This window comes from Neolamprologus multifasciatus, chromosome 20 (assembly GCF_963576455.1).
Source record: "Neolamprologus multifasciatus chromosome 20, fNeoMul1.2, whole genome shotgun sequence".
In the NCBI taxonomy this organism is placed as follows: domain Eukaryota; kingdom Metazoa; phylum Chordata; class Actinopteri; order Cichliformes; family Cichlidae; genus Neolamprologus; species Neolamprologus multifasciatus.
Genome location: NC_140458.1, coordinates 13,377,729 through 13,403,041, shown reverse-complemented (window position 1 = coordinate 13,403,041; position 25,313 = coordinate 13,377,729). Strand labels below are relative to the sequence as shown.

The window sequence follows — 25,313 nt, the reverse complement described above, 5'->3', positions numbered from 1 at the left end:
ACCTACCAAGTTTATTTAACAGTAAAACGCGTCAATGAAACACGCAATTTATTTAAGGATCACGTTCATTAATTTTTTACCGTGCCACTTTACAACAGCGGATAAACTCCCACCGTCTTTAACCGAGCGGTGGATGCTTCGTAAATGCAATCGCAACACGTCTATTACCTGTAATATACACCTGTAAATGTATTCTGTTGGTTTACTCTTATTCCAAACGACATTTCTTACCTTTGATCAATGAACGAGGATCGTTGAGATGTGTTGCGAGCAGTGCGTTACTTGTTTCGTCTCCCGAAAATTGTGATTTTTAAAAATTGCCGCATCTCAAACTCGCAACAGCGCCGGAAGACCGTAGTGGCCAAAAATATATTACATCCGTAGTGGTTTAGCACTACCATAGAGAATGAATGGGAAACGGTTTAGGCCGTTTAGCTAAACAATCCCAGGCTCCCGCGCTATGAATTGTGGGATATATGGGACCACGAAGCGTGCACCGGACCACGCTTGATATTTGGGGAAATCGACGGCGCATTTGGAGTATGCATTTGAAGTACACTTCGAATTGGGACAGCCGTCGTCGCGTGGCGGTGACGTAATCGCACTTAAAATGCGTACTTCAAGCGTGCAGACCCTGAATTGGGACACAGCAAAGGTCTGCAGCCTTAACGGTCCTCAAGGGCCGCGTACTCAAAGACCGCTGCAGCCGGAAGTGCGGGGCTTGTAGGCTTGTGAGATGGGACGGTCTAGCCTCCGTCGCGCTGCCCAGGTTGCCTAGCAATCATGATACTAACAGCTGGAAACGTTTCATACAGCTTTGTTTGACAGAAATGAAGGAGAACATATTTTGTACATTTGTTTCTACATGAGCTTTGTGTGATTTGATAAGTATCTGAGGCTGAGACCACAGGACTGTAAAACATGATTGTTGGGCTTCATTTCTGTACTGAACAGTCATTTAAGATTAGCTAGTAAATAACAATTAGCTAATGTTGTTCATGAGACTAAAGTCATCTCACTTTGGTAATGTAAATATAATATGGCCAATATTATATTAATCATTATTAGTTATTACAGCAGTGAACATGAATTCTGTGCCAAACACTGAGCTTCAGTAAAGATTCAAGTTGCATTTATTTATATTTCCTATCACCTTAAATCTTCACTTAAAGACAAGTATCTGTGACAGTGTATATATAGATGTATTATATATAAGAGACAAATATTGTTCTTTTAATATGTTGGCATTACTAAATTTGGCTCAATGCTTATATATGTGTGGAAGAAGCAAATGTACGAGCTGTGATAACTGTTTCTGATAGAATCAAGAGTAGACTGATATATTAAATATTCCTTTATTGGGTGAGAAAATCAGACCATGTCATAACTGCTTTAAGTCATACAGAATAGATATCAGAGCCTTAAACAGGCTGACTTCTGCTAAATGGGTCAAACTGGGCACAAAGTATACAAACACATAACATCCTTATAGAATATGATGTAACACTATAGATCAACTTACCTCAGAATATATAAAGCATATAAACAATTACAGCAATATGATGCAACAAACACAGCAGTACTACTAATCCAAAATACTCAAAGCTTCATAGAACTGAAACAAACATTTATTTTTAGCTCCATTCTGCTGCTGATACATACTTTAGGTTTCTGAACATTAAACTTGTTGCTGCCTTTCATAGTGTGTAACTTGAAGGCCCTGAGTACTTTCTCCCACACTGAAAACACTGGAATGATCAAATTATTTGAACATTACCTAATAAGACTGATTCAGGACAGACAATTAGTGATTCTAAACTTTTCTAGCAGTCCTTCACAAACAGGGAACAGTCTGTCTATTCTCTCCATCTGTCAGCTGCTGCTGGCTCTTCCTCCTCCTCTTCCTCACACACTGCTGAGTTTGTCCTGGTGGATCATCAGGGGTGCAAAGCCTCACAGATGATGTGCAGCAGTGGGTCCCTCAGTCTGTCCTCACTCTGGACACTTGCAGTTGTCACACATGGAAATCAAATGTGTAATAAGCTGCAGGATTCAAACACAAGTGTAACTTATAAATACATGTTCATACTTTTATTACACAATCAGAGAGAAAGAAACAGAGAGTGCAGGACAGACAGACAGGTGACAGTCTCAGGTGTATACACTGCTACAAAACAGCACAAGAGGATGATGATTTTGTTTGTGTTATTACGAGTGCTAAACAAGAAGAGTTCCCAGATGGTAAAGTGGACACATGTGTGACTCCTGTGATTAAAGCATCTTTCTTTCAGCTTAACGAGTGAATCGTCAGCTCGTTCAAACGTACGTTTGGACCTCACCAAACAGAGGCAGCAATATAACATAGTTAACATTAACAGTGCAGTGAATCCTGCTTGTGCCGTGATATTCAGGACTGCAAACCGAGCAGCATCACTGACTTTCAGCTTCTTGTGTTTGTGGATATATGACTGACTTTAATTATCCACAAAATCATCAGATTCTCTGTAAGATTAAGGTCGACTATCGAACGGCATATATTTTAAAGTAAAGGCTTTAAAACAAAGTAAATGCTGAAAGTACAAACATCGCTAATGTCACATAACTTTGCCGGCATGTGGCCAACAGTAATGTTTTAATGTTCTTCATTATTAAAAATTTGCACATAAATAAGTGACATAATATTCAGAACTTACTTTTGAAAGTTTACTCTTTGGCCACTCCGCTTCCACTTCTTTGAAGTGTCACCCAGTCCCAGTGCACTTGTTAGCATGTTTTGGTTTGTGCAACTGGTCCGTCTGGTTATTGTCTCCCCAGAAACATTTCCGTTGTGTTGTGTGTGCTTTTGCAGCATTTTTCTTTTTGCAGAATTTTCTTTTTGCAGCGTTTTTCTTTTTGCAGCGTTTTTCTTTTTGCAGCATTTTTCTTTTTACAAGTGTTTTCTGAAGTTGCAGTCCGTTTGGCCTCTCAGGGCCTCAACCGTAGTTACTAATTGTGGCCCTCTTTATTTATTTAGGTAAAGCGGGCCATGCTTTACAGCATCGTTACCCTGCCTCTAACTTAGGAGTGTGCAGTCAAAATGTGGAAGGTGTTCAGTGTTATAAATATCTCCCTTTTGATTCAAAGCTGAATTTCAAAGCAAACACTGAAGCTGTGTGCAGAAAGGGGCTCCAGCGGCTCCTGTGTTTAAGAAGGCTTTTTTGTTTCCACGTTGATAAAACCATGATGGTTTTATTTCACCGTGCTTTTAATGAATCTGTTTTGTCCTTTTCCTTGGTGTTGTGGTTTGGATAGTTATCTGAAAAGAGCAGAAACTCTCTCAGATTGTTAAGTGGTCTAAAAGGCTGATTGGAGAACCACAGCTGAAATTTTCTGTACACCAGACAGTTACAGCGGTCAGCTGGTTTAATTTTTCTTGATGATCCTTCACACAGCGAGAATTGTTTTCTTCCTCCCGGACAAAGGTTTCTGGTCCCAAACTATAAAAACGACAAGATTTAAAAAGTCACATTTGTGGATTATATGATGGCCAAAATTAGTGTTAAGTTTTGTTGTCAGTATTTTTTGCTGTACTTTTTTGTTTTCTGTTGTTTCTTCAATTCATGAGAACAAATCTAACTACAGTTACATATTAAATACCTGAACCTTAAAATGTTCAAATCAAGGATTCCCAGCACTGTAGTTCCAAACCCAGCGTCCACATAGAAGTAATTGGCAAATTGAAAAAGAAGGTTGGTTGCAAAGTGGTTTGCAGAAGAAACGGCTTAAAACACACAGATGATATAAACTTTCTTTGAAATCGTTTATTATATATCTGGCATTAGAGGTGAACATAAACACTTATCTAATGTCATTTCAGCTCTCAATGCCACCGTGGCTGTTCAGTCCTGGTTTCTCAGGTTCTTAATCCTGATCCGCCTCAGAGCAAGTCAGGTAATATCTGCAAGGGATGGATTTTCTCCAAAATGAAATACTCTGTTTGAAGATGAGATCATGTGAGAAAATTAGTGTTGTTCTTCTTTTATATGCTGAACAGACTGGATCGGTAATCACACCAGCAGAGCCAGGAAGTGTGTTTCCCAGGGTTCAGAGCTGGACGGCTCCCCTGTTGCCTCTCTCAGCGGGGATCAGTCCAGTCTGGGCCTGCTGCAGGCCATGTTGAGTCAGGTGGAGCTGGATTTGGTTGCACTGAGCCCTGTTACAGCACCAACATCTGCACATCTGAGTCCCAAAAAGCACAGGACACAAAATCTCACTGGATTTTCTTTGGCTTTGGTCTCTACACTGGGACGTTTGGTGCACATCCTTAAAAAGGTACTGCCGGATATCAAAAAAGGTCTTATCACACAAGCTTTTGGAAATTATTATTCAAACTAAAGATAATCCATGCAGGCTTTACTCACATAAACAAAAAATAAGACTGTGTTACCATTGTCGCTGCATCTTTTAGCTTATAGGATATAGGATACACTCATTTCTTATTAAATGTTGGCTTGAAATCTTTAGATAGCACATTTTGGAAATGCTTGATCTGTAAAATGTTTGTTACTATTACTGATTTAGCACCACTAATGCTGAAAGCCTCATGTAAATATGCTGAAGCACAGTTCTTATCTTTTTCAGGGGTCTTCACATTTGTAAATAAATAGAATCAGTTTTTAAATTTTAGCGCAGGTTTGCTTTGATGCAAATATTTGCAGTCTGCTATATGTGTTTAAATCACGGTCTGCCTGTAATGTGTTAGAGGGAAGATGAAGCTCAGAAGGAGGCACAGGAGAGGAGAAAACTGGAGGAAGAGCTGAAAGAGCAGCAGGCTCATTGATGCTCTCACTGCTGAAACCATGACTCTGAGAGAGGAGGCTACAGCCCTGCAGGTGGGACTGGGCTTAGGTTATTGTTAGTCCAGCTATGCTGATAAATCATGAGTTGGTGACGATGTGCCTCTCAGGCAGGGTTACAGCAGCGGACGGCAGAGCTAAAACAGGGAGCTAAGAACTTCACTACTGTATGTTTTCAATGTTTTTGTCACTTTTTACGGAATCAAACTCAAAGTAAGCTTTAAACCCTGCATGGTCGTACTCTCTCCTGCACTCCATATTATCCTTTGTTGATCTACACACGTCTGTTGCTGCCACGGACGTCGCACGCTCGTACGTCATTGTCATGAGACACTCTCACGAAGAAAATGACGAGGATTAGTAACGCAGTAATGTAGCCTGCTTACGGGAAAGTAACAGTAATCTAATGACCTTTTTTGCAATAGTAATCCCTTACTTTACTCGTTACTTGAAAAAAGAAATCAGACTATGCGGTGTTGCCCATCTCTGGTCCACATACAGAAAGTATCATAGAAAGATTTAAGGTATCGTGCCACATTTGACCTCTGAACTCTTGTTCATGGTTAGTAAATTAAGAGTCAAAGTGAAAGACAAATTTGAAACTTTGTTACTTATTACCGTTGTTTGGAATAGATAGGAATATAGGGAATTATATATTTTTATTTAAAGACAGGACTCACATGTTTTCATTTCTAGTCTTTAAAACCTGTCTCTATCCATCTAGTATTCATTCTTTCTGGGAAACAATTATGTATATTATGCACACACACAAACACACATGCACCTATTACCTATTTCTTGTTTTTATACCTAAGATGAATTATTGTTGAATGAAGACACTTTTCAAACACATGTAAAATGTGGGCAATTGTGTTTATTGGGTAAAGGAAAAGGCAGAAGGGGGGGAAAGGGGGGATAGAAAGAAGGAAAGAGAGAGAGGAGAGAAAACCCCAACAATCCCCTCTGAGCAAGCACCAGGCGCCAGTGGATAGGAAAAACTCCTTTTAAAGTGAAAGAAACATAAAGGAGAAACCTATGGCAGAACCAGGCTCAGGAGGGGGCAGTCAACTGCCGGGACTGGTCGGGGGGTGAAAAAGGAAAAAGGAGGGAGGGGAAGGGGTAGGGGGGAAATGAAGATGGAATAGAGGTGGAGGAAGACGAGGTTACATCAGGTGAGAAGCAGCAGTGCCCCTCCTCCAGAACCAGTGGAAGCGTTTTTTCTTCATTTTCAGATACTCTTCCACGAGCACTTTTTTCTCAATGATGAGGGTTTTCAGCTCATCGATTGTTTCTGCGTTTTCTTTCTCAAGTTTGTTGCATCTTTTCACCATGTCTTGTAATTGTTCTTGTTTTTCTTTAAGCTTGTCTTTCAGTTCTTTAACTGTTGCCTCCTCTATTCGCTTTGCATTGTGCACATCCGTGTGCATGTCTTCCAGCTGCTGGTTTCTCTTCTGGATTTTTTGAAGTCTACCCTGCAGGTCTTTGTGTGTTTTCTGTTGTTCTTGCTTTTGCGCCTGGATTTCAGTGTTTTTGTGCTTCAAGGTCTTAGAAAGTTCCTCAAGTTCGGTGGTTTTTCTCAGCATCTCATTGATGCTACTCTGCATCGCTGAGCATTGATTTTCCAGTTTCTTCTTTTCTCCTTCCAGTACAGTTGTTTTGTACTTTGTTTCGTTATACAATTCTTGGAGTGCTTGATTTTTCCTCTGGAGATTAAGTTTTTCTTCTTCCTGTTGTATTTTCTGTTGGTCTTTTTCTTGAAGCAGCTCTTTATTTCCGTGCGCTTTTTTATCAAGCCTGATTTGGAGCGATCTGTGTTTTTCCTCCATCTGGTCAAGCTTGGAGTCCATTTCCTTCTGTTTCATTTCCATTTTCTTCTTGTCTTGAAGCAACTGTTGACTTTTGTGCAGAGTTTTGTCATGCTTCACCTGCAGAGCTTTGTATTTTTCCTCCATGGCTTGGAGTTTGCTCTGCAGGTCTCTCTGCTGTGTGGGCTCTTGTTTCTTGTCTTGGTGGATCTCCTTATTTCTCTCCAGAGCTTCATCGAGTATTACTTGCAAGCCTTCATTTTGTTTCTCGATGTTCCTCAGCTTGCAATCCATTTCTTCCTGTTGTATTTTCTGTTGGTCTTTCTCGTGAAGCATCTCTTTATTTTTGAGTAGTGTTTCCTCAAGAGTTATTTGGAGCATTTTGCATTTTTCCTCCAAGACTTCAAACTTGCGGTCCGTTTCTTTCTCGAGCATTCCTTGTTGCTCTCTCTCTTGAATGATTTCTTTATTTCTGTGCGCTTTTTTATCGAGCCTGACTTGAAGCAATCTGTGTTTTTCCTCCATCTGGTCAAGCTTGGAGTCCATTTCCTTCTGTTTCATTTCCATTTTCTTCTTGTCTTGAAGCAACTGTTGACTTTTGTGCAGAGTTTTATCATGTTTCACCTGCAGCACTTTGTATTTTTCCTTCTTGGCTTGGAGTTTGCTCTGCAGGTCTCTCTGCTCTACGCACTCTTGTTTCTTGTCTTGGAGGATCTCCTTATTTCTCTCCAGAGCTTCATCAAGCATCACTTGCAAGCCTTCATTTTGTTTCTCGACGTTCCTCAGCTTGCAATCCATTTCTTCCTGATGTATTTTCTGTTGGTCTTTCTCATGAAGCATCTCTATATTTTTGAGCAGTGTTTCCTCATGAGTTATTTGCATCATTTTCAGTTTTTCCTCCAAGACTTCAAGCTTGGATTCTTTTTCTTTCTCGAGCATTTCTTGTTGCTCTCTCTCTTGAATGATTTCTTTATTTCTGTGCACTTTTTTATCAAGCCTGATTTGGAGCAATCTGTGTTTTTCCTCCATCTCGTCAAGCTTGGAGTCCATTTCTTTCTGTTTAATTTCCATTTGCTTCTTGTCTTGAAGCAACTGTTGACTTTTGTGCAGAGTTTTATCATGTTTCACCTGCAGCGCTTTGTATTTTTTCTCCATGGCTTGGAGTTTGCTCTGCATGTCTCTCTGCTGTGTGGACTGTTGCTTCTCTTCTTGGTTGATTTCTTTCAGTTTTTCGAGAGCATCGTCAAGCTTCTCTTGGAGCTCCTGATTCTTCTTGACTATGTTTTCCTGTTTTATGCTCTCTTTTTTCTCCTTTTGGAGCAGATCTTTATTTTTTTCCAGAGCTCCATCGAGCTTTTCTTGGAGCTCCTGATTCTTCTTGAGCATTTTATCCCCTTTAATGCTCTCTTTTTTCTCATTTTGGAGCAGATCTTTAATTTTTTCCAGAGCTTCATCAAGCTTTTCTTGGAGCTCGTGATTCTTCTTATCTTGGAGAGCACATTGTTTCTCCTCAATAATACCTTCCCTTTCCTGAAGCTGGTAGGATAATTTTACTAATTCAGCGCTCTTTCTCTCATTTTCTTCTGTCAGGATCTTAATCTTTTCTCTGTTCATGAGATTTTCATTCTCCATTTCTTCCAATCGCTTTTCCTCTAATTCTACCTGTTCATCCCAAGGAAGAGAGCTGATATAAGGGTCTAGGGACTCATACCATGGAATAGAGCTGGGGTCAGCTTCTTGTCTTTCTTGCTCTTTCTGAGACATGTTGGAGTCTGTATACCGTGAGTACGAAAAGGATCCAAATGTTTGGAAATGCTTTACTGGTGAACGTTTGAATGCTGCTAACACAAGTGCTGCAAATAACGGACTAAAAGTTGTTCATTCTCACCCCTATTTAAGGATTCATGAGGATCAAAGCTTCAAAGGATCAAAGCTTTAGAAGCCTGTGACATCAGAATTCCATAAGCCAATGACGTTGTCACATGACATTTTTGAATGAGGTCATGTTTTTGTATGAATTTTTTAAATGACATCAACATTCCGTAAGCTAATGAGGTTCTTACATGACTTTTGAATGAGGATAATTCTTTTGTGTTAAAAAAAGTGTAAAAAGTGTTATTGCAATAACATAAAAAGTGAGTAAAGAAAGTAAATAAAAGTACAGTTTTATTTATATAGCACCTTTCAAGACAAATTCATTGTGTCTGAGTTGTATTGGTAACTCGTTGAAGTGTTACTGGGTATCATAACTAGACAGTTTGCGCATACAGTGAGTGAAAGCATTGGGTGGACTGAATCAGGTTAAATTAAATCGATAGAACTGAGTGGAGTTCTATCGATTATATTGATCAGAGAGTTAGAACAACAACTAAAGGAAACTTTGATTAATCTGAAAGGAACTAATATAGGTTAACAGGTAGCTGATACAAATCAGGATTTAAAACCATTTTTGGTTTGTTTGTTTTTCTGTTTGACTCCTTGTTTTATTCAATATTGCAGTTTATATGATCGTATTATGGGTTTGTTAAACTGTTCCATGTGAAAATGTTGGGAAATGAAATATCACAGGTGGAAATCAATGAAAGTGGAAATTCAGAAGAAATTCTGTCCTTTTCCTCATTAATGCACATCATAGATAACTATGTAATGTGTCTGTTGCACACTTTGTATGTCAGGAATAACCATAAATGTGTTGTCTTACAAACAGCCGTATCAGGTCTTTGCATCCACAATAAACGAGGATAACAGAACTCCTGGAAAGCAAAAAAAAATCTGGTTCTTGTTTTTAAGACAGTCACCTTTAGTTTCACGCTGAGTGATGCTGGATTGTTGCAGACAAACCTGATTATGTTTCCCACTGGGTTTTATACTTCAGAGGCAACACAGAGTAAAGAGAAGCATTGTTATTTCAGTGTAACTTTAGTCTCAGTTTAGTTTTATCCCCTTGTAAATTTGATAAGAGCCAAATTGAGGAAACAAACTCAGTGTGTGGCCAGAAAATGCCATGGTGGCTTACAAACACATGTCAGAACAAAATATGAAGGATAGGACATCACACATATAACGGAAAGAGACGCAGAAGAATTCTTCTCGGAAATTTCTCACTTTATTGAACTGGCATTTGCCCGAGACCACCGGAATTGGTGGGATGGATACAAAGAAAATCAGAGGTAGACAAAAATCCGTCAGGAGGGATCAGGAGAGAACAACGGTCTGCCAAGCCATTCCCTGCTTCAGAGTTTTGTAATTTTGCACCTGCTGTCGCTTTAATATTAAACTAACGAGGTTGAAATAGACTCACAGTGGTTTCTGCTTCTTAATTAGACAGATTTATATCCCTTCATGTGCTTCTGTCTTCTGTGCTTCACTGTCTGTGATCATGCTCGAGCTCATCTTCAGTCAGTTATCTTCTGTTTGTTTCCTGCTTCCAAGGATCCCACCTTGACCTTGCCACCTGCCTGCGTGCCATGGACGCCCAGGTTTACAAATACAATAACTTGAAAACGAAGCAATGTTGTATTTTCAAATTGATACCATAGATACATCTAGTACAAGTCTCGAAAAAGTTTGCATCTTCGTGACCTTGACCTCGAGGTCTGATGCCAAGTCTTGTCACTTGAGACTGAGGTGATGCAGGATTTTGGAATTTATTCTATATGTGCAGCTACTAAGAGGCTGAAGGATAACACTGATATATTTATATTTTCATGGAGCTGCTCTCAAAGCTTTGTCATCTCACCTCAGTTCCTATAATTCAGTCCTGGTCCTGCATCACAGTGTGTGGTGTGGAATAAAACTGTGACAGTGTCAGAAATTTACGGTAGCTTGATCATCTGAGCGTAGCTGCTGCTGCTACTAGCCAGCAAACCGAAATGCAGCATGTAGTGATGCACTGACGCTGGCCCCTCTGTGAAAAACCGGCACACAACCAAACAAATTTGGACAGCAGAAGCCGGTGATGTGTGCTCTAACTTCTGACTGAAGCAAGGAGAACACTGGATGGACAGACACAGCCAAAGATTTAGATTTCAGGTAGTAGGCATTTGGTACACTACATTCATAAAACCTGGTGTCCTTCCCATATTTATCAAATCCAGGTCTCACAGTGTGGTGATAATAAATTCTGTAGAAAGTGAGTAGGCATTTAGGAAACAAATATAATTAAACTATTTGTGATGTTTAATAGCCATAAGGTGAGAACCGCGGACACTGAAGAGAACGTTTTCTAATTTATTACCTTTAATTGGACCCCAGCAGAGGGCTGAAACATCAGGATAATTCAGGTGTGTTTAAATGAGCTGTGTGTTATCTCAGCAGAACTCTCGTCGAGCAAATTATGTTTTAAAACGTGGCAGCACATCCTGCTCTGCCTGAATATTCTCCAGCAGAGTAAATGTGTCTGTGTGAAGTGCGAAGGAGAAGCTCCATCACCGTTCCGAAATTAGCCACTCCACCTGCACCTGCTGGCTTGCACACCTCATCGCAATGCAGCGCTCAGATTTGTTTGGTAGGCACTGAAAATATGTCACATCGTTCATTTATTCTCAACCTGTGCTGTGTTTGCGCTGCAGGTAATTAAGTCCTGGGTGTTTTATCACTGAGCCAAATTATCATACTGTTACACTCCTGTATCTTCTCCTGAGTGCTGGAGGGGAAAGCAAAACCTGACCATTACCATCTTTTGGGGAAACCTGCAGTCAGCTGAGACAGATGAGTGACGAAACGTTTCTCGCACTGAAAACGCTACGTCCAGATGAACAGAATTAACTTTTGGAGATTGACCATTACCAGTTTATCATATAGGCAGGAGACCTTTGGTCAAAGAAAATTATTAATCCATCTGAACTCATTAATATTTGTAGGTACAGCTGTGTTCTGGGATATCCTACACTTCCATGTGCAAACATGGATAGCCTGAGGTTAAGAAAGGAGCAAGAAGGTGGTCCCATGATAGTGCAGTTTTTGTTATGGCCTGCAGGGGGAGGCAATTTCCAGACAATTTCTTACTGAGTTTCATTTAATACAACACTATGTGTCGGTTACTAATTGTGGCCCTCTTTATTTATTTAGGTAAAGCGGGCCATGCTTTACAGCATCGTTACCCTGCCTCTAACTTAGGAGTGTGCAGTCAAAATGTGGAAGGTGTTCAGTGTTATAAATATCTCCCTTTTGATTCAAAGCTGAATTTCAAAGCAAACACTGAAGCTGTGTGCAGAAAGTGGCACCAGCGGCTCCTGTGTTTAAGAAGGCTTTTTTGTTTCCACGTTGATAAAACCATGATGGTTTTATTTCACCGTGCTTTTAATGAATCTGTTTTGTCCTTTTCCTTGGTGTTGTGGTTTGGATAGTTATCTGAAAAGAGCAGAAACTCTCTCAGATTGTTAAGTGGTCTAAAAGGCTGATTGGAGAACCACAGCTGAAATTTTCTGTACACCAGACAGTTACAGCGGTCAGCTGGTTTAATTTTTCTTGATGATCCTTCACACAGCGAGAATTGTTTTCTTCCTCCCGGACAAAGGTTTCTGGTCCCAAACTGTAAAAACGACAAGATTTAAAAAGTCACATTTGTGGATTATATGATGGCCAAAATTAGTGTTAAGTTTTGTTGTCAGTATTTTTTGCTGTACTTTTTTGTTTTCTGTTGTTTCTTCAATTCATGAGAACAAATCTAACTACAGTTACATATTAAATACCTAACCTTAAAATGTTCAAATCAAGGATTCCCAGCACTGTAGTTCTAAACCCAGCATCCACATAGAAGTAATTGGCAAATTGAAAAAGAAGGTTGGTTGCAAAGTGGTTTGCAGAAGAAACGGCTTAAAAAACACAGCTGATATGAACTTTCTTTGAAATCGTTTATTATATATCTGGCATTAGAGAGCCAGGAAGTGTGTTTCCCAGGGTTCAGAGCTGGACGGCTCCCCTGTTGCCTCTCTCAGCGGGGATCAGTCCAGTCTGGGCCTGCTGCAGGCCATGTTGGGTCAGGTGGAGCTGGATTTGGTTGCACTGAGCCCTGTTACAGCACCAACATCTGCACAGAGTCCCAAAAAGCACAGGACACAAAGTCTCACTGGATTTTCTTTGGCCTTGGTCTCTACACTGGGACGTTTGGTGCACATCCTTAAAAAGGTACTGCCGGATATCAAAAAAGGTCTTATCACACAAGCTTTTGGAAATTATTATTCAAACTAAAGATAATCCATGCAGGCTTTACTCACATAAACAAAAAATAAGACTGTGTTACCATTGTCGCTGCATCTTTTAGCTTATAGGATATAGGATACACTCATTTCTTATTAAATGTTGGCTTGAAATCTTTAGATAGCACATTTTAGAAATGCTTGATCTGCAAAATGTTTGTTACTATTACTGATTTAGCATCACTAATGCTGAAAGCCTCATGTAAATATGCTGAAGCACAGTTCTTATCTTTTTCAGGGGTCTTCACATTTGTAAATAAATAGAATCAGTTTTTAAATTTTAGCGCAGGTTTGCTTTGATGCAAATATTTGCAGTCTGCTATATGTGTTTAAATCACGGTCTGCCTGTAATGTGTTAGAGGGAAGATGAAGCTCAGAAGGAGGCACAGGAGAGGAGAAAACTGGAGGAAGAGCTGAAAGAGCAGCAGAGGCTCATTGATGCTCTCACTGCTGAAACCATGACTCTGAGAGAGGAGGCTACAGCCCTGCAGGTGGGACTGGGCTTAGGTTATTGTTAGTCCAGCTATGCTGATAAATCATGAGTTGGTGACGACGTGCCTCTCAGGCAGGGTTACAGCAGCGGACGGCAGAGCTAAAACAGGGAGCTAAGAACTTCACTACTGTATGTTTTCAATGTTTTTGTCACTTTTTACGGAATCAAACTCAAAGTAAGCTTTAAACCCTGCATGGTCGTACTCTCTCCTGCACTCCATATTATCCTTTGTTGATCTACACACGTCTGTTGCTGCCACGGACGTCGCACGCTCGTACGTCATTGTCATGAGACACTCTCACGAAGAAAATGACGAGGATTAGTAACGCAGTAATGTAGCCTGCTTACGGGAAAGTAACAGTAATCTAATGACCTTTTTTGCAATAGTAATCCCTTACTTTACTCGTTACTTGAAAAAAGAAATCAGACTATGCGGTGTTGCCCATCTCTGGTCCACATACAGAAAGTATCATTGAAAGATTTAAGGTATCATGCCACATTTGACCTCTGAACTCTTGTTCATGGTTAGTAAATTAAGAGTCAAAGTGAAAGACAAATTTGAAACTTTGTTACTTATTACCGTTGTTTGGAATAGATAGGAATATAGGGAATTATATATTTTTATTTAAAGACAGGACTCACATGTTTTCATTTCTAGTCTTTAAAACCTGTCTCTATCCATCTAGTATTCATTCTTTCTGGGAAACAAGTATGTATATTATGCACACACACAAACACACATGCAGCTATTACCTATTTCTTGTTTTTATACCTAAGATGAATTATTGTTGAATGAAGACACTTTTCAAACACATGTAAAATGTGGGCAATTGTGTTTATTGGGTAAAGGAAAAGGCAGAAGGGGGGGAAAGGGGGGATAGAAAGAAGGAAAGAGAGAGAGGAGAGAAAACCCCAACAATCCCCTCTGAGCAAGCACCAGGCGCCAGTGGATAGGAAAAACTCCTTTTAAAGTGAAAGAAACATAAAGGAGAAACCTATGGCAGAACCAGGCTCAGGAGGGGGCAGTCAACTGCCGGGACTGGTCGGGGGGTGAAAAAGGAAAAAGGAGGGAGGGGAAGGGGTAGGGGGGAAATGAAGATGGAATAGAGGTGGAGGAAGACGAGGTTACATCAGGTGAGAAGCAGCAGTGCCCCTCCTCCAGAACCAGTGGAAGCGTTTTTTCTTCATTTTCAGATACTCTTCCACGAGCACTTTTTTCTCAATGATGAGGGTTTTCAGCTCATCGATTGTTTCTGCGTTTTCTTTCTCAAGTTTGTTGCATCTTTTCACCATGTCTTGTAATTGTTCTTGTTTTTCTTTAAGCTTGTCTTTCAGTTCTTTAACTGTTGCCTCCTCTATTCGCTTTGCATTGTGCACATCCGTGTGCATGTCTTCCAGCTGCTGGTTTCTCTTCTGGATTTTTTGAAGTCTACCCTGCAGGTCTTTGTGTGTTTTCTGTTGTTCTTGCTTTTGCGCCTGGATTTCAGTGTTTTTGTGCTTCAAGGTCTTAGAAAGTTCCTCAAGTTCGGTGGTTTTTCTCAGCATCTCATTGATGCTACTCTGCATCGCTGAGCATTGATTTTCCAGTTTCTTCTTTTCTCCTTCCAGTACAGTTGTTTTGTACTTTGTTTCGTTATACAATTCTTGGAGTGCTTGATTTTTCCTCTGGAGATTAAGTTTTTCTTCTTCCTGTTGTATTTTCTGTTGGTCTTTTCTTGAAGCAGCTCTTTATTTCCGTGCGCTTTTTTATCAAGCCTGATTTGGAGCGATCTGTGTTTTTCCTCCATCTGGTCAAGCTTGGAGTCCATTTCCTTCTGTTTCATTTCCATTTTCTTCTTGTCTTGAAGCAACTGTTGACTTTTGTGCAGAGTTTTGTCATGCTTCACCTGCAGAGCTTTGTATTTTTCCTCCATGGCTTGGAGTTTGCTCTGCAGGTCTCTCTGCTGTGTGGGCTCTTGTTTCTTGTCTTGGTGGATCTCCTTATTTCTCTCCAGAGCTTCATCGAGTATTACTTGCAAGCCTTCATTTTGTTTCTCGATGTTCCTCAGCTTGCAATCCATTTCTTCCTGTTGTATTTTCTGTTGGTCTTTCTCGTGAAGCATCTCTTTATTTTTGAGTAGTGTTTCCTCAAGAGTTATTTGGAGCATTTTGCATTTTTCCTCCAAGACTTCAAACTTGCGGTCCGTTTCTTTCTCGAGCATTCCTTGTTGCTCTGTCTCTTGAATGAACTCTTTATTTCTGTGCGCTTTTTTATCGAGCCTGACTTGAAGCAATCTGTGTTTTTCCTCCATCTGGTCAAGCTTGGAGTCCATTTCCTTCTGTTTCATTTCCATTTTCTTCTTGTCTTGAAGCAACTGTTGACTTTTGTGCAGAGTTTTGTCATGCTTCACCTGCAGAGCTTTGTATTTTTCCTCCATGGCTTGGAGTTTGCTCTGCAGGTCTCTCTGCTCTACGCGCTCTTGTTTCTTGTCTTGGAGGATCTCCTTATTTCTCTCCAGAGCTTCATCAAGCATCACTTGCAAGCCTTCATTTTGTTTCTCGACGTTCCTCAGCTTGCAATCCATTTCTTCCTGTTGTATTTTCAGTTGGTCTTTCTCGTGAAGCATCTCTTTATTTTTGAGCAGTGTTTCCTCATGAGTTATTTGCATCATTTTCAGTTTTTCCTCCAAGACTTCAAGCTTGGATTCTTTTTCTTTCTCGAGCATTTCTTGTTGCTCTCTCTCTTGAATGATTTCTTTATTTCTGTGCGCTTTTTTATCGAGCCTGACTTGAAGCAATCTGTGTTTTTCCTCCATCTGGTCAAGCTTGGAGTCCATTTCTTTCTGTTTAATTTCCATTTGCTTCTTGTCTTGAAGCAACTGTTGACTTTTGTGCAGAGTTTTATCATGTTTCACCTGCAGCGCTTTGTATTTTTTCTCCATGGCTTGGAGTTTGCTCTGCATGTCTCTCTGCTGTGTGGACTGTTGCTTCTCTTCTTGGTTGATTTCTTTCAGTTTTTCGAGAGCATCGTCAAGCTTCTCTTGGAGCTCCTGATTCTTCTTGACTATGTTTTCCTGTTTTATGCTCTCTTTTTTCTCCTTTTGGAGCAGATCTTTATTTTTTTCCAGCGCTCCATCAAGCTTTTCTTGGAGCTCCTGATTTTTCTTGAGCATTTTATCCCCTTTAATGCTCTCTTTTTTCTCCTTTTGGAGCAGATCTTTATTTTTTTCCAGCGCTCCATCAAGCTTTTCTTGGAGCTCCTGATTTTTCTTGAGCATTTTATCCCCTTTAATGCTCTCTTTTTTCTCATTTTGGAGCAGATCTTTAATTTTTTCCAGAGCTTCATCAAGCTTTTCTTGGAGCTCGTGATTCTTCTTATCTTGGAGAGCACATTGTTTCTCCTCAATAATACCTTCCCTTTCCTGAAGCTGGTAGGATAATTTTACTAATTCAGCGCTCTTTCTCTCATTTTCTTCTGTCAGGATCTTAATCTTTTCTCTGTTCATGAGATTTTCATTCTCCATTTCTTCCAATCGCTTTTCCTCTAATTCTACCTGTTCATCCCAAGGAAGAGAGCTGATATAAGGGTCTAGGGTCTCATACCATGGAATAGAGCTGGGGTCAGCTTCTTGTCTTTCTTGCTCTTTCTGAGACATGTTGGAGTCTGTATACCGTGAGTACGAAAAGGATCCAAATGTTTGGAAATGCTTTACTGGTGAACGTTTGAATGCTGCTAACACAAGTGCTGCAAATAACAGACTAAAAGTTGTTCATCCTCACCCCTACTTAAGGATTCATGAGGATCAAAGCTTCAAAGGATCAAAGCTTTAGAAGCCTGTGACATCAGAATTCCATAAGCCAATGAGGTTGTCACATGACATTTTTGAATGAGGTCATGTTTTTGTATGAATTTTTTAAATGACATCAACATTCCGTAAGCTAATGAGGTTCTTACATGACTTTTGAATGAGGATAATTCTTTTGTGTTAAAAAAAAGTGTAAAAAGTGTTATTGCAATAACATAAAAAGTGAGTAAAGAAAGTAAATAAAAGTACAGTTTTATTTATATAGCACCTTTCAAGACAAATTCATTGTGTCTGAGTTGTATTGGTAACTCGTTGAAGTGTTACTGGGTATCATAACTAGACAGTTTGCGCATACAGTGAGTGAAAGCATTGGGTGGACTGAATCAGGTTAAATTAAATCGATAGAACTGAGTGGAGTTCTATCGATTATATTGATCAGAGAGTTAGAACAACAACTAAAGGAAACTTTGATTAATCTGAAAGGAACTAATATAGGTTAACAGGTAGCTGATACAAATCAGGATTTAAAACCATTTTTGGTTTGTTTGTTTTTCTGTTTGACTCCTTGTTTTATTCAATATTGCAGTTTATATGATCGTATTATGGGTTTGTTAAACTGTTCCATGTGAAAATGTTGGGAAATGAAATATCACAGGTGGAAATCAATGAAAGTGGAAATTCAGAAGAAATTCTGTCATTTTTCTCATTAATGCACATCATAGATAACTATGTAATGTGTCTGTTGCACACTTTGTATGTCAGGAATAACCATAAATGTGTTGTCTTACAAACAGCCGTATCAGGTCTTTGCATCCACAATAAACGAGGATAACAGAACTCCTGGAAAGCAAAAAAAAATCTGGTTCTTGTTTTTAAGACAGTCACCTTTAGTTTCACGCTGAGTGATGCTGGATTGTTGCAGACAAACCTGATTATGTTTCCCACTGGGTTTTATACTTCAGAGGCAACACAGAGTAAAGAGAAGCATTGTTATTTCAGTGTAACTTTAGTCTCAGTTTAGTTATATCCCCTTGTAAATTTGATAAGAGCCAAATTGAGGAAACAAACTCAGTGTGTGGCCAGAAAATGCCATGGTGGCTTACAAACACATGTCAGAACAAAATATGAAGGATAAGACATCACACGTATAACGGAAAGAGACGCAGAAGAATTCCTCTCGGAAATTTCTCACTTTATTGAACTGGCATTTGCCCGAGACCACCGGAATTGGTGGGATGGATACAAAGAAAATCAGAGGTAGACAAAAATCCGCCAGGAGGGATCAGGAGAGAACAACGGTCTGCCAAGCCATTCCCTGCTTCAGAGTTTTGTAATTTTGCACCTGCTGTCGCTTTAATATTAAACTAACGAGGTTGAAATAGACTCACAGTGGTTTCTGCTTCTTAATTAGACAGATTTATATCCCTTCATGTGCTTCTGTCTTCTGTGCTTCACTGTCTGTGATCATGCTCGAGCTCATCTTCAGTCAGTTATCTTCTGTTTGTTTCCTGCTTCCAAGGATCCCACCTTGACCTTGCCACCTGCCTGCGTGCCATGGACGCCCAGGTTTACAAATACAATAACTTGAAAACTGTCAGGGTGAATTGTTAAATATTGTCATTTTTATGTTTGCCATTTGTACATTGTTTTAATTCTGTGAAAGGAATTCTTTCTGTCCTCCCCTCCCCAGATTCTCGAGGTTCTAGGTGGGGGGGTCATTTTCGTGGTGGACACAGACGAGGCCTCCCTTGCGCAAATAATTGATCGATCGACTGTCTTGTTTTCTTCATGATGAATAAGTCTCTAGAATTAGCAGGGCTTGTGGAAACACAGACCCAACATTTATTTGGTCCTTCGGAGCCGGAGCCTAACACATCGCATCCACAGAGGAGAGTCTGGGACGATTGATGAAAGCCCTGGTACTACTTTGCTTTTGTTACCAGGCCGGGAAGTTTGCGCCTGAACTCCCCTCGGGATGGATGGCGATTGACGGGATCCAGAGACTCTTCCCATGAACGTAAACAAACAGTGAGTACAGAAGGCCTTAGAGAGCGGCTACGTGCCCGTGCGTTAAAGCAGGTACGTGAGCGCGCAAGCTGTGCGTGTAGACGCAAGCTGCCTGGTTTCTCCGCCAGTGTTTTTGTTTTTGTTTTAATCTTTTTGATTTATTTAAGGAGGGTTAAGTCGGTTTCTCCACCGAAGGAGGTTTAAAGAGGTTTCTCCACCGAATAGAAGGAGGGTAAGGACGGTTTCTCCACCGAATAGAAGGAGGGTACGGTTTCTCTGCCGAAAGGAGGATAGAGCTCTATAAAATAAAAGGGACTCCGCAGATAAGGGCGTTGAGTATATGGTTTCTCCACCAATGTATAAGGAGGAAAGAGCTCGCCGCGGTATACAGAGTTTAAGATTATAGGCCTTAAAAAGTGTGTGAATGAACATATGCGTGTGTGATTGCCAGTAGGTGTACGCAGCAACACAGAAGGAAACCTAAACGGTGTTAATTAATTCTGTGACCTGTTGTGTACACGTAGCCTGGATTTTTGAGGTAAGGTGTTACCTGCCGCAAACTTAAGAGAATTGTCATAATGGGGAATAAAATGTGTAAGTCTGCCTTAGAAGGGGATGTAAAATTTATGGAGAAATTTTTACCGGGCAGCACGCAGTATGTAGGTTGTTGACGTGAAAAATATGGATTTGAATGGACATTAGTGGAAGTTAAGAGTAAAGTGCTTGTAGAAAGAATAGTTGTAAGTGTAGTAGGTAAAACAGGGAAAGTGAAGCAGAGGAAGGAATTGCAGTTAGCAGTTGCTAAGTTGTGGCTGGAGCAGGCTCAAAAGAGAAGAGAAGCAAGAATGTTAGCAGAAAGAAAGGCAGAGAAGAGTGTGAGAGAGCAGAGGCAGAGGAGGAGAAATTAAAGGCTGAGTATGGAGAGGCATTAGGAGCAGCATTGAGTCTAAGACGGACTAGGTAGGGCAGGAAACAGAAAGTAAAGTTAGTGAACACAAACGTTACAACCACATATCCATCCCTGACACAATATATATAAAAAAACAAAACAAAAAACAGAGAGAGATGTGTGTTGTTTAAGCAAGTGATGAGAATAATGAAAGTGTGATGAGAGAGGAACACGAAAACATACAGAAAATGCATTAACTATACTAACCCTACATACATATACACAATAAATGATACTCATGAAGACCAGACAGCACCTTAAGCATGAGATTCTGTTTGTCATCTTGTCCAAGTCACTAATAAGATGAAAGTGATACATAGACTAGTGGACTGAATATTATAGGAGGACAGATGGTTACATCATAGAGGAGAAAAACAGAATGCTGATGAGAGGTTTTAGATGAGTGAGCTGATTGTGAGTTTCTGGTGTGTGAAGAAGTTTTAACATGGCACACATTTAGTTACATGAGAAGAAACTTATGTGCTAAGACAACAGGGTTATGCTGTATGTTGTGTGTATGGCTGATTGGATGAATGTTTGAGATTAAACTGGCTGTTGATTTGTCTTTTGTTACTAAGCTGAGCCTGCCAATTGGGTTGTTACGATTTATCCCCCTGACATGAAGAACACGTGTCATGACTTAAACAAGGCCTTTCTTTCCTTTCCTTTCCTTTCCTTTCCTTTCCTTTCCTTTCCTTTCCTTTCCTTTATTTTCTTTATTTCCTTTTATTTTGTTACTTTCATGGTGCACTGAAAGTTTTGTTTGATGATCTCTGTTTGAGCAGATCTGCACGATTAGAACAGAAGCGCTATACGACTCGTTGTCGAGAAAACTGTTGCAAAGTGAGCTTCTCCAAAATTAAAATGGGCGCAGGAGAAAGCCACTTATTTGGGACAATTAGGAAACAAGTTCCTGTCCAAAAGGATTCAACGAGGAAATCCAGTCTAAATTATTTTTCTTTTTGAAATGACGTCAATTTGCTGAATGTGGAAACGAATGCGACGATAATTTCCACAATCTGCAAAGAATCACTGAGTGAATGAGTGAGAATTTTAAAATAAATGGGGAAGCTGACAAGACTGACTGACTTAACACCATTGTGTGAAGTTAACCCCCACCTGATAAAGGTGTGGATGTATCTCTGTGTGTGTCTCGGTTGCAGGAGCAGAAGGAGACCACAGGAGGAAACTTGGGTCACATGACTATGTGAACTCTGCAAATTTAACCTTTTTAGTTTAAAATTTCTTGTGTCTGTGAATTTACCATGGGAGTGTTATTCACTACCTTATGTTGCTCACAGAGATTACTGTGAGAAAGAGTGTATACACCTGCGCAGCGCTAACATTTACATTTCTTTTTACAGCAGATGGTTAATCATGTGATTTGATCATGTGATTTATAGCAGGACACAACTTAATGATGTTTTTCTACCACAGGATTACTGAGATTTTGTGTGAAGGAAACTGTAGTTACAGGCTATATGTTGATGATGAAATTACACTGTGTTGTTGAGAGAATGTTGGAGAAAATGTGAAAATTACAGGGGAGAAATTAATACAGTTTGAGACATACTGTGGTGAGACCATTGTTACTTTTCCACAGCGAGTGTTAACTTCATGACTTTTCACAGCTCCTCTGGAATCTGGATGGCCGACACCTGACCAGGATGAACCGTGTGTTTGGCTAATGTTTGTTTTTCCTTAAGAGTGTTTTTAAAGGATTCAGCAGACAGACAAGTGACAATTGAACAGATGTGCAATGGTTACAGAATAGTTATATGGGGCTCATTATCTGACCACTATTGGGCTCATGGTGAGTGACAAACTTAAGGAAAGTCGCTGATTACAATGTGGAATGATGTTGAGATGTTCAATGATTTGGAACAAATTATGGGAAAAAGTAGGAGTTTAATGAGTTTAGAATAAACCTGCAATGATACTTGTCTTTGTGATGCTGAATACTTTATTACACTTACGAGCTGCAGTTGGTTGCAAATGTGAGGTTGTTTTAACTTTAAGACTTTGTCTTCTAAGATACATGCTGAAGCTGGGAGTTAAACAAGCAAAACATTTAATTGCTGACTAATGTTTTTTACACAGGGTTACAGCTTGGAGTGAAGCTGCTCCAAGGGACAAACCCTGGAGATTGTTTTAGGGAGACTGTGCAACATTCTTGTACATGTCTCATTGGGGAGTTGACACATGGCAAAAGCCATGTGGCGAGAGGAGTGTCATTTTTTAATTTGTAGATGTCGTGAGGTGCCATAACGAGAAGGAGTGACTGAGAGGATCGCCCACAAGATGGAAGCTGAGGCCTGGAGAGAGTCTTCAGGAGGATCAGAGATCACCTTCAGCACAGCAGCATCGCGCAGAGAGCTGTGCTACTGGGCTTCCAGGAGCGTTGGAACATGAGAACCTGAGGGAGCGTGCCAAGCTCCAAAAAGTGACAGCGCAGAGGAGGTCCAGCGATGGACTTGTGGTTCTGTGAACAGCACAAATGCCAGGTGACTGTAAAATAACTAACAGCACTTTTTCCACAAGTGAAGCCAAAAACTTACTATCCTAAAAGATTAACTCTAGTTGCTTGTGCTTTACCTCCATGCGTGAGATCAGTATGTGCAGCAGCTTAAGCTGTACAATGTTTCAGAAAATAGTTTATTTCACTTTTTGACATTGTTAGTTCCACATGAGGTAGATGTCTACTACTGCAGACTAAACTTACATTTCTGTCACCTACAAGACACTTGCCTTTAATGTTACTGTTACTCTCACAACCATACATAACCATAAAGTGGTGCACAATTCTGAATTTGTCAAACCCTTTTTGCCAACAAAAGAAGAGGGCACTTCTCATGAGTGTAGAGAGCACGTGGAGAAGAAGTGTAAGTCGAGGGATGACTTAATAGCTGTGCCACTCGTTGAGGGAAAGGTTTGGTTTGTTGATGGTTTGAGTTTTACAACAGCAGAGGGACAGACTAGAACACGTTTTACTGTAGTAGACAGTGAGAAAGTTATCTATGCAGGACAACTAACATGTTTCATATTTGCTTGAGCAGCAGAGATGCTAGCTTTAACGGAAACGTGTAAAGCTGCAGAGAGACAATATACCCTGATAGCCAGTGTGCATTTGCTACATTACATTTCCTTGTAGTGCAGTGAGTGAGACGAGGTGTGACAACCTCTACAGGGAAACCTGTAGAACACACCAAACTCTTGCAAAATCTGCTGGAGGCAGTGTTATTAACCAGTGGAATTGCCGTTTGTAAATGTGCAGCACACATGTGAGGGAAAGATCCAGTTGCATTAGGGAAAGTTTTTGCAGATAACATCGCAAAAGAGGCAGCTTTAGTAGAACATGGTGTTAACATTTTAGCAGTACAACATCAGCAGACACGTAGGGCCACTCACCTACAGCAGGAAAACAGTTGTGACTTACAGAAGGAGCGAGCTTGCAGGTTGGTGTTTATTATCTGTGTGATAAACCAATACTGCCTAATAATTTGTACAAGACTGCTGCTATTTTGAGCCATGGGCTTTGCAATGTCTCCACAGGGGGGGATAATGGCAGCAGTAGGTTATACTCACTCTAGGATTATTAAATACTTTAAAAAAAAAAAAAAAAAAAATTGCATTTGCAGGCAGAGAGAACTAATGGAACAGTAAAGTTAAGACTTAGGAAGACAGGCAGGACATGGTTAGACTGTATAGAATTAATTAAGATATACATGAGGATTCCTCCAACAGAGAATGGTCTGACTCTTTGAGATTATATATGTTAGAGCATTTAGAGTTCTAGTCTTCTGTAGTGATGATAGAAAAACAGAAGAGAAAGCATATTAGCAGATTAGATGCTTGAAATGTTAAAAGTAAAGTAGTCTTGAGAACAAATGATCTGCCAGATGATTCTGTTTCTCCGCAGGAGCAGAGTCTGAAGTCTGGAGATTGGATGTTGATAAGGCCATGGAGAGGAAGTGCTGGTCCAGTCCGCGGTGGAAGGTTCCTATCGGGTGCTGCTGACAATGACCACAGCAGTGAAGATTGCCGGAAGGAATACATGGATACATCAAGCGCACTGCAAGAAGGTGACACACATCCAGGCCAGCTCGGAGTAAGTGGCAGGAAGACCGGGTACAAAGGGGGGGGAAAGCCTTCAGGGCCCCTCGTCTCAATCCGGTGAAGAAACCAACTGAGCCACAGGTACTCATCAGAATGGCTGGGAATGTGCTGTGCGCCTTCATGAGCCTGTGGACCCAGAGTGGGATGACAGGAGCGCACTGGGACAGAGCAAACCACACCCAGTGCCCGCATGGGTTTTCAACAACTACTGGTGGCAGTTTAGGAACACAACCGCTCACATAAAGAACGAGACCAATGGGCTTGTGATGCCACTGGCTACACATTCTTCTGGACTGTGGCCATATAGCATCACTGAGAGCAAGACAGTTTGTTTGGTTGCCTTAGCAACACATCCAGGAGTAAACGTACTTGGAACACTTTTTCAACTTTTCAAGTGCTCTGAACCTGAATGGACGGTTGATTCACCAGTAGCCGGGAAGGTGAACTGCTCTGGTACGACAGACCTGCTAGTCTGACTCAAAGAATATGACTCGCTGCAGGACATTGAACAGTTAAACCAACTGGAAACAGGCCGATTGCCTATGTGCATAAAGGACAATGGACTAGTCCAAGTTGAAGATTTACCATGGAATTTGTGCAACATCACCTATTCTTTTGTCTTCTGCAAGAAGGATGTAAACAGAGAAGCCTTTTGTCTACATTTACATCATGAACACTTGAGGTTTTGGGCCAAGAAGATCAAAACAGCTTGATCCAATTTCCTTTACAAAGCTTTTTCTGTGGTGACAACAGGACAGGAGAAGAGTTGTAAATGCAGATAACTCACCAGTTGACTCTAACCCCCACAGGAAGCCTACAGTGAGAAGATTTGGGGGGTTGATAGGAGTCATAAAAAGGAGTGTTGACCAGGCTACAGCTTTGAAGTTAGCTGAGAGCCACATGGACAAACAATGAAGTCAACTGATGTGTTTGAATGCATATGTCTGTATACAGTTGGATTGTAGTGACATATGATTTTTGAGAATGATGATTCTTCTTGTTTGACTTTTGATATTCAGTTGTTTACTTGCAGAAATACATAATGAATTACATGACAGGAGTAGATGCACCATAAGGCTGGATAGCTTGGTTAATGTCTGGTCCTTGGTGGCATCCTCTTTTG

At 40.4% G+C, this 25,313-nt stretch overlaps 1 protein-coding gene and 2 long non-coding RNA genes across 3 annotated transcripts; 2 read left to right on the top strand and 1 right to left on the bottom strand.

Annotated features, from left to right (window-relative positions):
* Positions 1 to 5,677: 5,677 nt before the first annotated feature.
* Positions 5,678 to 8,588, bottom strand: LOC146494582 (uncharacterized). The gene has a single exon (XM_085146434.1). The coding sequence runs from the start codon at positions 8,402 to 8,404 to the stop codon at positions 5,999 to 6,001; it is 2,406 nt and encodes an 801-aa protein (XP_085002560.1). The 5' UTR covers positions 8,405 to 8,588; the 3' UTR covers positions 5,678 to 5,998.
* Positions 8,589 to 8,682: 94 nt separating this feature from the next.
* On the top strand, positions 8,683 to 14,386 carry LOC146494581 (uncharacterized). The gene is made up of 3 exons (XR_014871596.1): positions 8,683 to 12,769; positions 13,200 to 13,331; positions 13,406 to 14,386. It is a non-coding gene; the product is annotated as an uncharacterized LOC146494581 (long non-coding RNA).
* A 4,631-nt stretch (positions 14,387 to 19,017) lies between these two features.
* On the top strand, positions 19,018 to 25,099 carry LOC146494580 (uncharacterized). Its single transcript, XR_014871595.1, has 2 exons — positions 19,018 to 19,323; positions 19,357 to 25,099. It is a non-coding gene; the product is annotated as an uncharacterized LOC146494580 (long non-coding RNA).
* Positions 25,100 to 25,313: the final 214 nt, after the last annotated feature.